General features: G+C 43.7%; 1 protein-coding gene across 3 annotated transcripts in view; it reads left to right on the forward strand.

Moving 5' to 3' along the window:
* Positions 4,000-12,695, forward strand: part of MIB1 (mindbomb E3 ubiquitin protein ligase 1) — a 72,536-nt gene continuing 63,840 nt past the window's right edge. For 2 of the 3 annotated variants that reach the window (XM_021386032.1, XM_021386033.1), the window contains exon 1: positions 4,127-4,423. In XM_021386032.1, the coding sequence (XP_021241707.1) occupies positions 4,195-4,423 (229 nt within the window). In that variant the 5' untranslated portion in view covers positions 4,127-4,194. Of the gene's footprint in view, positions 4,424-12,695 lie in introns of all 3 variants that reach the window. The other variant, XM_021386031.1, reaches the window with a different exon arrangement.

The raw sequence follows: 12,695 nt of genomic DNA on the forward strand, positions 1-12,695 counted from the left end.
AGTGTTGTGGTTTTGTTTTATTTTGTTTTGCTTTCCAGAATGATGAGGTCTTACTCAGATAGAGGGACATTTCATTCTTTCTAGCAGATCTCCAACAAATTAGTTTATTTTCACAGTATGAGAATGAAGTAATTTATTTATGATCTCTGCTCAGTTGTTTCTCTTAGAAGAGAGTAGCAGATAGAACTTGTTATGGAAAGAAACGGTGACATTGACATTGGCAGCTAATACATGTGTTGTAATTAACATATTCATAGGGGATACCAGTAGCATAATAAAAATATCAAACCCACCAAAACTGCTAGCTCTGTTGTATGACAGCTTGCTCACTATCTGCCAGTAAAAATAATTTAATCTGCAGAAACTTGGAAAAAAACCAGTGTCAATTACTTATGTCATTTCTGAAAATTGGGGAAGTTATAGATGATGAATCTGGTAAATAAAACTGGAAATACAATGCAACAGTAAACAGGATAGGTGCATCAATGGGGGATAACACACAGCCAGGTGATGGCAGCAGAGGCTGAGGAATTAGTGTTTTTTTCCTACAAAAACTAGACAAACAAGATGTGGCCTAAAGTTAATGACTTGTTCTTCAGAGTCTAGAATATATGCATTAGAGGATACAGATATGGACAACTCCTTTCTTTCTATTCACTTCGAAAAATGTGTGGCATGTTTATCGGACCAGAGGTTTCTGTGGAAGATGTTCATGTACTTTTTTTTTTTTAATGACATTTGGGGCAAAACTTTTCAGTAAAGCGGGTTTTCACTTAGTTTGCAAATATTTCCATCTACCTTCCTGGGTTTGTCAAGTGAGTTCCACACAGAAGAGTATGCACATTTCAACAAAATCAAGGCAGTTGCTTATTTTTCCTAACGCCTTTTCCCAATGCTTCTTTTTCCCTCCACAGGAAAAAGCTGAATTAAAAAGTAATGTTTTGGGGAAAGCAGAGAATTAAAATCAGCTTTAGTCAAACAGGACAGTCCAGAAAAGCTTATATCAAAGTCTGTCTTCGATACACGGAAGTACTTATATTAAGATTCTCTGTTGCAGCATGACATTTTGCAGAACCACAAGGCAATGGGCAGAGTTCAGACAAGCAGCTCTCTGGAATGGCTTTGAACTGCCTCATGGGCTGGATGACCACCAAACTCCTGTTTCCTGTGTCTCTGTGAGGGTTGTCATACCCTCTGCAAGGGTAACAGCTGGGCTTGCAAAAAGGCCATATGTTCTCCAACAATAACAAGGAGTATAAAGGGTTGTCATTAGGTTATGCATAATGCTAAATTCTACATAAACCAGAGGTCTTCTTGCATGGCGCCTTGTTGGTTTGCTCTAAAATGGCAGGAAGTAGTGGGAAAGACCATAATCACCAGCTGGAGGATGGTGTGATTCAGCAGTATACATAATTTTGGGTAGCCAGAAGAGAACTAGTTCTGTAGCTCTTTCTGTGCATCAAGATTCCTACACTGAATGCATATTAGCAAGACTTTGTAATTACAGTCAAGTATGCCTAGAGCAGCGTGGATTCCCTTCTGCCAGCCTGTGATCCAGCTGCTATGTCATGACTATTGGAGGTGTTCAAAGTGAGTTCTACCTCACCGCAGAGGCAGCAGTGGTTAATTATAGCAGCACTGTTCTGGTAAGTAAGGCCTTCGGCTGGTGAGCTTTGGGACCAAAGGCTTGTTAGAGACAACTGAAAATGCCACATGCATTTAGTCTGCAAAACTAACCAACCAATCAACTAATCCTCTCTGCTTGAGAAAGGCCCTAAGCTAACAAGTTTTTTTTGTATGTGTTTTTTTTTTTTCTATTGGAAAGTAAGAGTTCTTTCCTTATTGTATTACTTTCCAAGTCTAAACAGAATGTGGATACATACCCCAAAATATTGTATCTGTTGCTTTTCTTGCCATAATACATTAATTATATTCAATGTCCTATGGCATCTCCATCTTGTTTTTACCTTTCCTTGAGTCATTTATTTCTAGCTTTGCTTTGGCTTCTTTTCAAATCTCTCTTTTTGCTTTTGCTGCTCAAATTCTGGTTCTTCCATCTTCATCTTTCTATGAGTTTCAGAAAGCCTTTAGGTGCTTATTCAGAATTAGCTTATTTTGCAAACCACTGCAGTTCTGATTTCCATGCTGATATATGCTCCAGTGGCGGATAGTAGAAAAATACTAGATAGGACCACTAATGACCAACCAACATCACTTGAAAAATAAATCTTACACCAAAGCTATATCCTTCTCTATTCTCTGTTGTCTCTTTGTAAACCTCCATCTGAAACTGGTTTGCACTGGTTATTTTGAAGTCTATTTTGGAGAGAAGATCCAGGAACTAAAAACTTTTTTTCCTTACTGCTTGGTTACATATCAAGCAGATGTACAGGATAGGTGATACAATGTATGATTCTAAAATGTTTTGGCCACACCAACAAAATGACACAGTCTCTGTATTTTGAACGTATGGAGAACTCCCTCTTAGCTGTCAGGGGAGCGCTCACCTTCACCCCATAGAGGCTAGGTTCCGGCTAGTATTTGTGTTCACATGTCTAAACCACCTCCAAGATAAACCAGGTATCTTTACAGATTCTGTTTTTCTTTTTTACAAGTAAATCCTATAACAGAAAAAGCTGGTGAGTAGGAGAGGCAGGGACTACTGGGATAGACATGCAAGTGTGGTCAGGGGAAGGATTATTAGAAGAAGCTCTGGGATAACACCTGCACACATGCATTGCTGCTGAACTGCAGCAGCAGTCCCTCCTAAGGTCTGTGCCATAGGAGATGCTATTCTTGGAAACATAAATGTTAGGGATGAATTCTTCAGATTCTCTGCAGAAGACTTGTCACTGCTTCTCAGCTCGGACTCTGCTGGTTTTCCTGGCACACATATAACTGATTGCAAAAACTTTTTTTATTCAGTCCTATCAAAAAGTGATAAAAATGTGCTCCTAGTTATGCTTTTGTATGCATGAATCTTATGCTTGCCAATGACTATCAAAGCCTAGAAAAATAGAATGTGGTAGATGTGAACATTATGGTCCTAGATAGATCCTACATAGAGCTTTTGTTAGATCAAGAAATATCCAGAATTCCTGGGAGATTCTGCCGTGAGTACCCTTTTAATTCTAATTCCACATACCAAATCTAAAAGCTAGTATGAGCTGCAAGCAGCTTCCATATGGGGAAAAGCATCTGCCAGAAAGCCAAGCTGCCTGACAATTGCATACTTCCCTGGGGAGTACCTGTTGGCATCCTGCAAAAGCAGCAGTCACTGTAGAAGTAGTAATCAAATGCTGCTTGGCGATGCCTGTTGCCAGGGCCAAACTTTGCATTAAGGCGGTGTTCTTTAGCTTTAGTTAAGGGTTAGGAAGGGATGGATGATGGGAGGGACGCGATGGTAGTGTGGTGGCTACATGTTTGTATTATGGTGTTCTGCTACATGTTGTGTGAAAAAGGCCACAAAGGAAGCCAGGAAATGATCTCATGGACTCTTCTAACCGTATGAGTACCTACGAAAGTGGAAGGAAGCACAAAAACTGTACAAATATTCAAGACACAAGAACAGCTGGGCTGCCTTTTTGCAGCCATTTCCCTGCTGACTAAAAAGGTAATCTTTTGTCTAGTGCAGATACGTCCTTCCTTTCAAATGGATACCTTCAAGAAGTTGTCAAAGAACGCAGAGAGGGAAAGAAAAATAAAGTTTCGAATGAAGGATCATATTCTGCGTAAGATTACAGAGGGAAGAGCGAGATGCGGCAGACGTAGCCCCAACGACACCCCCTCCCTCTGCTGCCGCCAAATCACCTCACGGCGGAGGAGCCGCGGGACCTGCGGGGCAGGGGGCGCTCGAGCGGCGCCGCCCCGCGGCTGCGCAGCGGCGCCCGTGCGGAGCGCATGCGCAGGCGGGGAGGCGGGGGCTGCCGGCCGCCGCCGGTCTCCCTGGTGCCGCCGCCGTCGCGGCCGCAGTCCCCGGATGTAGCGGCGGTCGCGGGCCGGCGGCGGGCGGCCCGTAGGCGGGAGGAGAGCGGCCCTCAGGCCTCTGCCCGGCGGCCGCCACGTCTGCCCGGCGTCGCGTCTGGATCGCCTCTCTCGGCGCAGCGGCGGCCCGCGGCCTCCCGCCGCGTTCCCGGCCCCATCGGCGTCCCCCTGGGGCCGCCCCGCCGGCCGGGCCCGCGCGGCGCCGGCGGGATGAGCAGCTCGAGGAACAACCGCGTGATGGTGGAGGGCGTCGGGGCCCGCGTGGTGCGCGGCCCCGACTGGAAGTGGGGGAAGCAGGACGGCGGCGAGGGCCACGTGGGCACCGTGCGCAGCTTCGAGAGCCCCGAGGAGGTGGTGGTGGTGTGGGACAACGGCACCGCAGCCAACTACCGCTGCTCGGGGGCCTACGACCTCCGCATCCTGGACAGCGCGCCCACCGGTGAGCGGGGCGGGCGGGGCCGGAGCTGCGGGGCCTTCCTCCGGGCGGGTGTCTGTGTGTGTGTGTGTGTGTACGTACAAGTGATGGGAACGCCGCTTTGTCCTGGAACCAGCGCGTTGCCTGCTGTGTCTATCGGCAGACCTGAAGAGTGGAGATACTGGGGAAACAAACGTGCATTTATTCCTTTAATTTCTCACCTGCTCCATGTTTACGTATTAAATTCAGCTTGGAGGATGCGTTTAGGTCTGCACTGACGTTGTGCGGCACTGTGAGCGGGGCAAACGCTGCAGGGAAGCGTTCCCTTCGGCACCTGCTTCTGCAGTGAGATCTCTGAAATGGTTCACTTCGGTGTGAAATGTGGTCGGGTGGGTTCCCAGCAGAAGCCCCTCAGTAAGGAGGTGATTGGTGCTGGTTGTTGGGGTGCTCGGACATCGTGTTCTTGTAACATCTCTGATTCAGAGTGCGGTGGCGAGTAGAGACTGACTTTGAGCCAGCTGTGTGTGGTATCACAGGACGGGCAGTTACAGGGGTGACTTGGAGCCAGCAGGCTTTGAAATAGCAGAGTCAATTAATTCTAATTAGAAAAGTCTTCCTGAGAAACCCCACGTAGGTCTTTCGTGGTGAGCCTTTGAGATGGATTTTGTTCTTCTCTGCCTGGGTAGCTTCCCCTCCCCTTGCTTCATGGCTGTGTTTTGTTGTTGTTTTGAAGAGGAGATGCTATTCAGCTTCAGCTGGAAATGACATTTGGAAGTCGTCCTTCTGGTTGGGGATCCTTGTCTTGTAGATGTTTATGCTTTGAAACTTTACCTGCCTTTGACGTCTTGTAGAAACCAGTGGGGCTGCTTCTGCTTAAAGCTGAAGCCTATGCATGAGGGCTGAATATGAGCTTTGCGTGCTCATTATTGCAGATCTGCCTGACTTACTTGCAGGCTGATACTGTAGTTAACTGCATCTGGAAGCATGTGCTTAATGCTCAGTTTTATGCCGTGATATTCCTGTAGCACTCAATTTTATGTCCTCAGTTTTATGTTCTGAATTTTTGGTTGTGCTTATACTTTTGTATCAGTTTTTTTTCTGCTTCATGCATATATTGTTTTGGGGAAAATTCACAAATATTGGTGTTTTCAGGCTTCACAAGTGATATTTCTCCAGGTTTTTGGCCACTGGTTGCACTGTCCTCACAGAACTGCTGCTTGGAGCTACCTGGGTTGCTTTTTGCTTGAGAGACTTGCTTTTTGGGTCATGGTTCCCTGGAGATAGAGTAAAAATCTGTGAAGTAGTAGTAGTAAAAAGAAAGTGCTGTAGTCTGATTGAAAGCTCATGGAGTTAGAATGCTTTCAACTTGGACTGAAATCTTGGTTTTACTACTGGATCCACTTTATATTCTTCCAAGTTGCTTCCCTTTAGCTTTCCATCTTTTTCTATTTCCTCCACAGTAGTGACTGTCCGTTGTTTAGTATAGGGGACTCTGACACCGGATGATAATTTGATACTATTGCTAGGGTCATTCAGAGAATTTTGATCTAAGTCATTACAGGAGTAGTGGGGTTGGGTGGCGGGAATTTTTAACTGCAGTGTTAACCATGGTGCTGCTGAGGGAGCGTCATGGGATGTTCTTGGTTTGCTGATACTTCATATCACAGTGCTGAATCAAGCCTATCTCTTACAGTTTAACACTTAAATTAAAAAAAAAGCCCTGTTTTACAACCATAATATGATTTTAAGTTTACAGCGAGGAGAAAAAAAAAAAGAGAAGTAGGAAGCAAAGTTAGATTGTTTATTGCTGTAGAGTTCTTAAGCATTCAAAACCCAACTTGATTATAGGTTCTTAAAAGCACTCCTTGCAGCCAGAGTAGCTGCTTTGGTGAGTTTGAGGCATGTGCATTCACAAACAGTGGTGATGCATCAGAAATCCATAGGCTTGTAGAAGTGATGTATGAAACTCATTCTAATTTAAAGCAAACAAGAGCCTGAGTTTTGATGCATGTTTATATAGATGCATACGTTTGGTTTATACTAGAACAAAGTTTCATTGATTAAGTGATGTACTGCTGCTCTTGCTTTGTAACGACTGCAGACTACTACCAGTACTGCAAGTACTGTTAACTTCTTGTGAAATTTAATGCTGTTAATGCTAACATTTTAGGACTATTTTCATTAAAATCTTGTCAGTGATTGATGTGAAGTATCTCTTCTGGGCTATTTGTTCCAGATGTAGTTGTCTGAGTAATGTTGTTTTTTCAGTGATTGCTATCAAGTTAGCTGTATTAGCAGCCCATTGGTGACCATATTTCCGTTGGCCAGCATTTATTTAAGCAAGGTAAAGTGATTGAGAAGACTTAGTAAACTAAGAATCTGCAAAGAAAAGAAACTTCTAGAGAAAGATTCAGCAGAGTCTTGAGAGTCCCCCTTATTCAATAGCGCTGTGCAAAAAGGAAATGAAAGAGTAAGTTAGAAGTTGTTCAGCAGAAACTACAGTTTTATCTCAAAGCAAGCAAGGTTAAGTGCATAGAACCAAGCTGTATATTTAGGAGAGGAGGCAATCTTTTGCCAAACATGAAGACTGTGCAGTAGCATGTATGCAAAGAGCGCCTCTGACTATGTTAACATAATACTTGTGGCCATTACAGACATCTTGTGTGTTTATGCTCTTTCTGAAGATTAGTTCTACAAAGCTTAGGCAAAAATGTGTTTGTCATCCGCTTCCTCCTTTATATCTTTGGTTCAAAGTAACAATGTGATTTTCCTTTATAAAGTATGTACCCAATTGTGTTTGAATAAGGGGAGGTGGTGGTGGAGCTGGAGTCAGGAAATGAAATCTTGATGTGAAATTATCCTTCAATTAAAGCGAGCATGTGTGTGACTTGGCAGCTGGGTGCTGCACTCTGCCTGTATTAACAATTCAGGTGGTACCTGCTGAAGGTCTGACTGGCTTTCTGTACTTGCACTAATATTTTGCTGTAACCTGAAGAGCTGCACAGAACATCTTAAAAAGCAGAGCATCTTGGATGATTTACCTTAAGTATTAACTTGGTCTTTTAGTGCATCAGGTTTAAATTTAGGCACTTAAATGTGGTCGTATGGATTTTGCTTATTGGCTGCTTGTCAATATTTACAGAACCCCTCTCAGCTAAAATTCTAGCAGTTGGATGAGCAAGGGTCCTTGTTCTGCCTGTCTCTATGAGCGCGTCCTTTGTTCTGCCTGCCCTTCCCCCATGTCTCCTGCACAGTAATCCTCCCTGCTCCTGTATCTTGTGAGACAGGACACATGCTATGGCAAGTCTGGCTGCTGCCAAATCCGATACTTAATAGATGAGTTTTGTTTGTGTGTTTTGGTAGAGTTTGTTTAATCTCTAAGAATCCTTTGTTTCCAGTCTCGCCACGGTGTCAAAAATATATGGAGTGAAAGAATGGGGAGAACAAAGCATCTCTGTAGTTTGTGGTTTCTCTTGCCTGATGGCAGTATTGTCTTTATGTGAAAGGATTTGAGCTTCTTAGAAGTTCTGTACGGAATCATGAGTCCCCTGAAAACCAGATTTCGTTGGTTCTGAAAACTAATTTAAATTGCCGTTGACTTCTGCTGTGTGTAACAGTGAGTAGTATGGATGCTCCTTGTCAATCTTACTTTAACACTAAAATGTTCCTTTTTGGGGGGGGGGCGCACAGTTATGTATTGCCACATTTGAATGTGTGGTTGATACAGAAGAGAGCTTCAGAACAAATTCAAGGAGTAACTAATTTGAACAATGATGCTTCTGTTACGCTTCAGAGCTTTAAGAGCAACCATAGGTTTTAAAAACGTGTAGATAAAGGCAAAAAAATCTCTATATTATATTAATAAATAGCAACAGAGGAGATGTGGCCCAGATAATCCAGGGAAAATGAAAACAAGCATGGTAAGAACATAAAGATAGAAACTAACTGGAAATGCAAATAGTGAAAACACTGACAAATTGAGATCTGGAGTGCTGGATTTTATGGTGGTGTATTAGGAAATGCCAGGTACTTTAAAAGTAGTTAGGCATGGTGAAAATGTCCTTGTTAAGTAGGTTTTTTTTCTTTTTGATGCAGTATGAAGGATGATAGAGCACTCTTTGTTTTGAAATATCCTACTCTTTAACTTGCAAAAATTAAGCCTCTAAATATTTTTCTACGGTCTCATTTTAGAGAAGTGCTCTTCTAGTTCATTGCTGGACAGCTGTAGTGCTGATGTGTGAATTCTGCAGTCTTTATGGTACTTTAATATATTCCAGTAATGTAATTAAAGAACTCCTTCTGAAAGTGAAGTTTACAGAATTTGCAGTTTCTCAACCTGCTCTTCAAAAGGAAGGCTATTTAAGAAGGAAGCAGTTTGATTGCTACAGCTTGCGTTTCGGTCAGAATTTCAGTTTAGCTTCTGAGCCTACACTTGACTCACCCTGCCAGTTGCTCCTGCTGTGCTTCCTTTTGCATTCCAGGGTAGTTCTAGAACATGCAAACTGGTTTATTTTTTGGGTGAAATTAAGTGGAAAGATGTGAGACTAATGCTGCTGAGCATTCAGTTCGTTGGGCTAGACTAGAGCCAGTCTGAAGTAACATCTCAGCAGTGAGTTTTGGTGAGTAGATCCTTTTCAATTTGATTTGAGCACCAAGGCCAGAGACGTGGGAGGAGGAGCTCCAGGTGTTGGCACAGACCTTGCTTCCCCTCCAGCCCCAGCTGAGAGTGCAGTGGAGCAGGTATTGCCCTGCAGCCCATGGAGAGGACTACAAGGAGCCCACCTCCTGCCACAGCCCACAGCTGGACCAAGCAGGTGGCTGCTCCCAGCAGGAAGCTGCAGCTCGTGGAGAGGACTTGGCTGTAGCAGGGGAGCAGAGTGAGCAGTGGCAGGAACGGTTGTTGTGCAGTGACTGACTCCACTCAGCTGCTGCATCTTGGAGATGGAGGGAAGAGGTAGAGGGACTGGGAACAAGGGAGTAAAGTTGAGCCTGGGAACAGGAGGGGCTTAGGAGGTAGGCGTTCCTATCTTTTTCTCATCATACCACTCTATTTTTAATAGGCAGTAAATGAAATTTTCCCAAAGTTGCATCTGTTTTTCCCCTGATGGTAGTTGGTAAGTGATCTCACTTTCTTTGTTTCCACCTACAAGCTTTTTCATCTCATTTTTTCTCCCTGTCCTGTTGAAGAGGGGGAGTGAGAGAGTGGCTAGGTAGGTGTACAGCAGCTGGCTGAGGTCAGCCTATCACCCTCATGTACCTCTTCTCTATCTCATTCAAGTTATATTAATCTGTCAGTCTTCTTTAGAATATACTATTGGTCTAAGTAGTACATTTTGTTTGTATTAGAGACATGAGTAAAAGTTTAGTTATCACATTTTATAGATGGTTGTAGCACCTTGTTTCAACTTTCTTTTTAGTGGGTAAAGTTAGAACTGGCTCTTTGTCCACTGTTGCCGGAGGCATTGAAAGCTGCTTCTCCATCCGGATCTCTAATGCAGTGGTGAAACGTCCTGTAATAGGATTACTTGCCTGCTCCTGCCCTGCAATGCTTGCTTTGTTATGCCAGTGGTGTTGTGTAGCACCAGAAAGAAGAGGGTTGGGAAACCAATTCAGCTGGATACTTTTCCTCCTGGCTGTGTTTCAGCTGGGTATATTTCCTGACTCGGTTTGCAGCTTCACCCCGCAAACCCTTTTGCTGGCGTAATTAAGAGAATGGAGCAGCATGGTCAGGTGATGCTGGATGGGGCTTTGAGCAACCTGGTCTAGAGGGAGGTGTCCCTGCCTATAGAAGGGGGGGGGTTGGAACCAGGTGATCTTAAAGGTCCCTTCCAACCCAAACCATTCTATGATTCTGTGTACTAAAGTGTGAGTTGCTGCTGGAATCGTGCATCAGGGAATGGCTGAAGAAGGGAAATTCCTATCAGGATGCCGTTCAGGAGTCTGTGAGATTAAAAATGTGACCCTCAGTCACAGACTCCAAATACAGATAGGTACTGTTCTTTTTCAAGTCTCAGACGCTGTAGTCAAATGACTTTTGAATCAAGTATCTTGGTATATTTTTTTCTTGTTCCTTAAGGAAGTCGGCTTAGCTTCAATGGCTTGAAATGATTAGCTTTTATTTAAGTGTACCGTGAGATAGTATAGTTCTTTATTACAGGGCTCCTACTTATATTTCTCTTTTGCTCCCTTTTCTTGCTGCTTGGACAAATTTAAGAATCCTGCAGGCATCCAATTCCTTAGTCCTTTTACATCCAGAGTAAATGTAATGCTTGGCAAACTGTCTTCCCCGAAGTTCAGCAGCTATTAAAAAATTCCAAATATGCACAGCTGCTCTGTTTCTTTTGAAATACCAATTTAGCAATCCATTTTTTAAAACCCCAAGTGCTACCGCTCAACCCTACAAAGCCAAGCCTTATATCCGATTAGACTCTAAGCAGGGCAACAAAGTAGTAACTGGTCCTAGCCTTCTGAATACGTCTGCTCTTGAAGGCTACCAAAAATAGTGTAGTGGTCCAATATACTTCGTAACAGTGAGGCAGTTGTCCCAAGAACATAGTTAATACCAGGCATCAAAATCTCAGTGTACAGAACAAGGGAGTTAGCTTCCCTGACCCTCCATGTTGGGGAAAAGGTCATCAGTGGGTTGGGGGGTACGATATATGCATGGTTGATTCAGAGTTCTTGCTTTGTAGGAAAATTGCATTTTTTAGACATTGTTACCAAGCATTAAGTACTTCTAAATATAGAAGGGTAGTTAGAAAGAATGATTGTGGTATAGAAGTTGTGTTGTCTGGAGTTGGAGTCAGTAAATAATGTCATGGCTTATAGGAACTGTCTGTGCCAGGCCTGCGAAACTTCAGCATGGAATTTGTGGTAGAGGTATGGAAGCTGTCTGAGTCATGAACTGCTCCAGCAATTTCAGTGGTCATTTAGCATAATGTCAGCAGTTTCAGGATGATTGTTGTTACTAAAGGCTATCTTCAGCTGCCCCAAAGTACTGCTCCCACCTCTGCAGCACTGTGTGCAGCCTTTGCTCCAAAAGTGTTGCCTTTTCCAGCCTTGCTCTTTCATTTCAGTGCATCTTGAAAATTTGTAATCATGAGGCTGGAAATCTTCGTAAATATGTGTGTTATAAAAGGCTGGAAGATGATGAAGTGAGAAGCTTTCTTGGTTAGGAGAAATGATGCGTGAGATACACTGGAAGACTGTGCTGTTATTTGGAGGCACCTTGACAGGCTGGCAAGAATCTTGTGTAATTCAGCAAGGGTAGGAATAATCCCTTCATCAGTACGTATTAGGGGCTGACTGGCTGGAAATACGTGGTTCAGGAAAGGCCCTGGGGGTCCTGGAGGATGGCAAAGTGACCGGGAGCCAGCAGCTTGTCTTTTTGGCCACGCAATGATGGTGACATCCCTGAGCTGCGTAGGGTGAAGTGCTGCCTGTATGCCGAGGGAGGTGATCCTTCCTCACAGGCTGCAGCTGGCATGTGATATAAAACCTCTGTTTTACTGGCTTACCAGTCGAGTCAGGCAAAGGGCCATGGAGTTCTTGCAGAGGTTTGACTAGACTGTCTCCAGAGGTTACTTCTAACCTCAGCCATTGCATGATTCTATGAAACAGTCAGACAAGAAGGTATTTCCTTCAGTTTTGCCTCTCCAGCTGCTGCTTTTTCTCCGCTGCAGATGGCTCATCCTTTGGGCACAAATGACTAATAGGTTTGTAGCGAATGTGGCTGTCGTCTCCAGAAGGGATGCTTTTGGAAGGGGTGAAAACAATTTTCTTTTCTCATTAATTTCAGAAACTTGTTTTTTGGTAGGCTTTTTTTTTAAGGGTGAACAATGGGGAAAATGTCATGTTCCTCTGTCCCTTTAGAGCTCGTTTTTAATTTGTGCTACGTACTGATTGCCAGTGCTTATTGCTTGTCTTTTCTATTGCTCGCATTTCTCCAAAGCTCCAGAATTTGACTTTTATTATTATTTTTTTAAATTTTGTGGCTCTTCACTGCATTCACTATACGTGGACTGATAATGTGTTTAGCTGGTCACTTTCAGTGTTGGAGCTTTGTAGTGCTGTTGTAAGAGTTAGTAGACCTGAGAACCTGGCTTTTGTGGTGGAAGGCTGGGAAGAGCATATGGCAGTGCGTTACATGTGGTCTGCTTTCCTTCAGAAAGCAAAATATACAATGGGAGAGTGCATCAAAAATGGTAACACATTTCCTGAAGCTAGTGACAGCTCTCCAGGAGCGCCGAACTTCTTCCTATAGGTAAAAGCATAGAGATGAATGCTTATCTGTCCA

The sequence above is a fragment of the Numida meleagris genome, chromosome 2 (genome assembly GCF_002078875.1).
Source record: "Numida meleagris isolate 19003 breed g44 Domestic line chromosome 2, NumMel1.0, whole genome shotgun sequence".
Lineage (NCBI taxonomy): Eukaryota > Metazoa > Chordata > Aves > Galliformes > Numididae > Numida > Numida meleagris.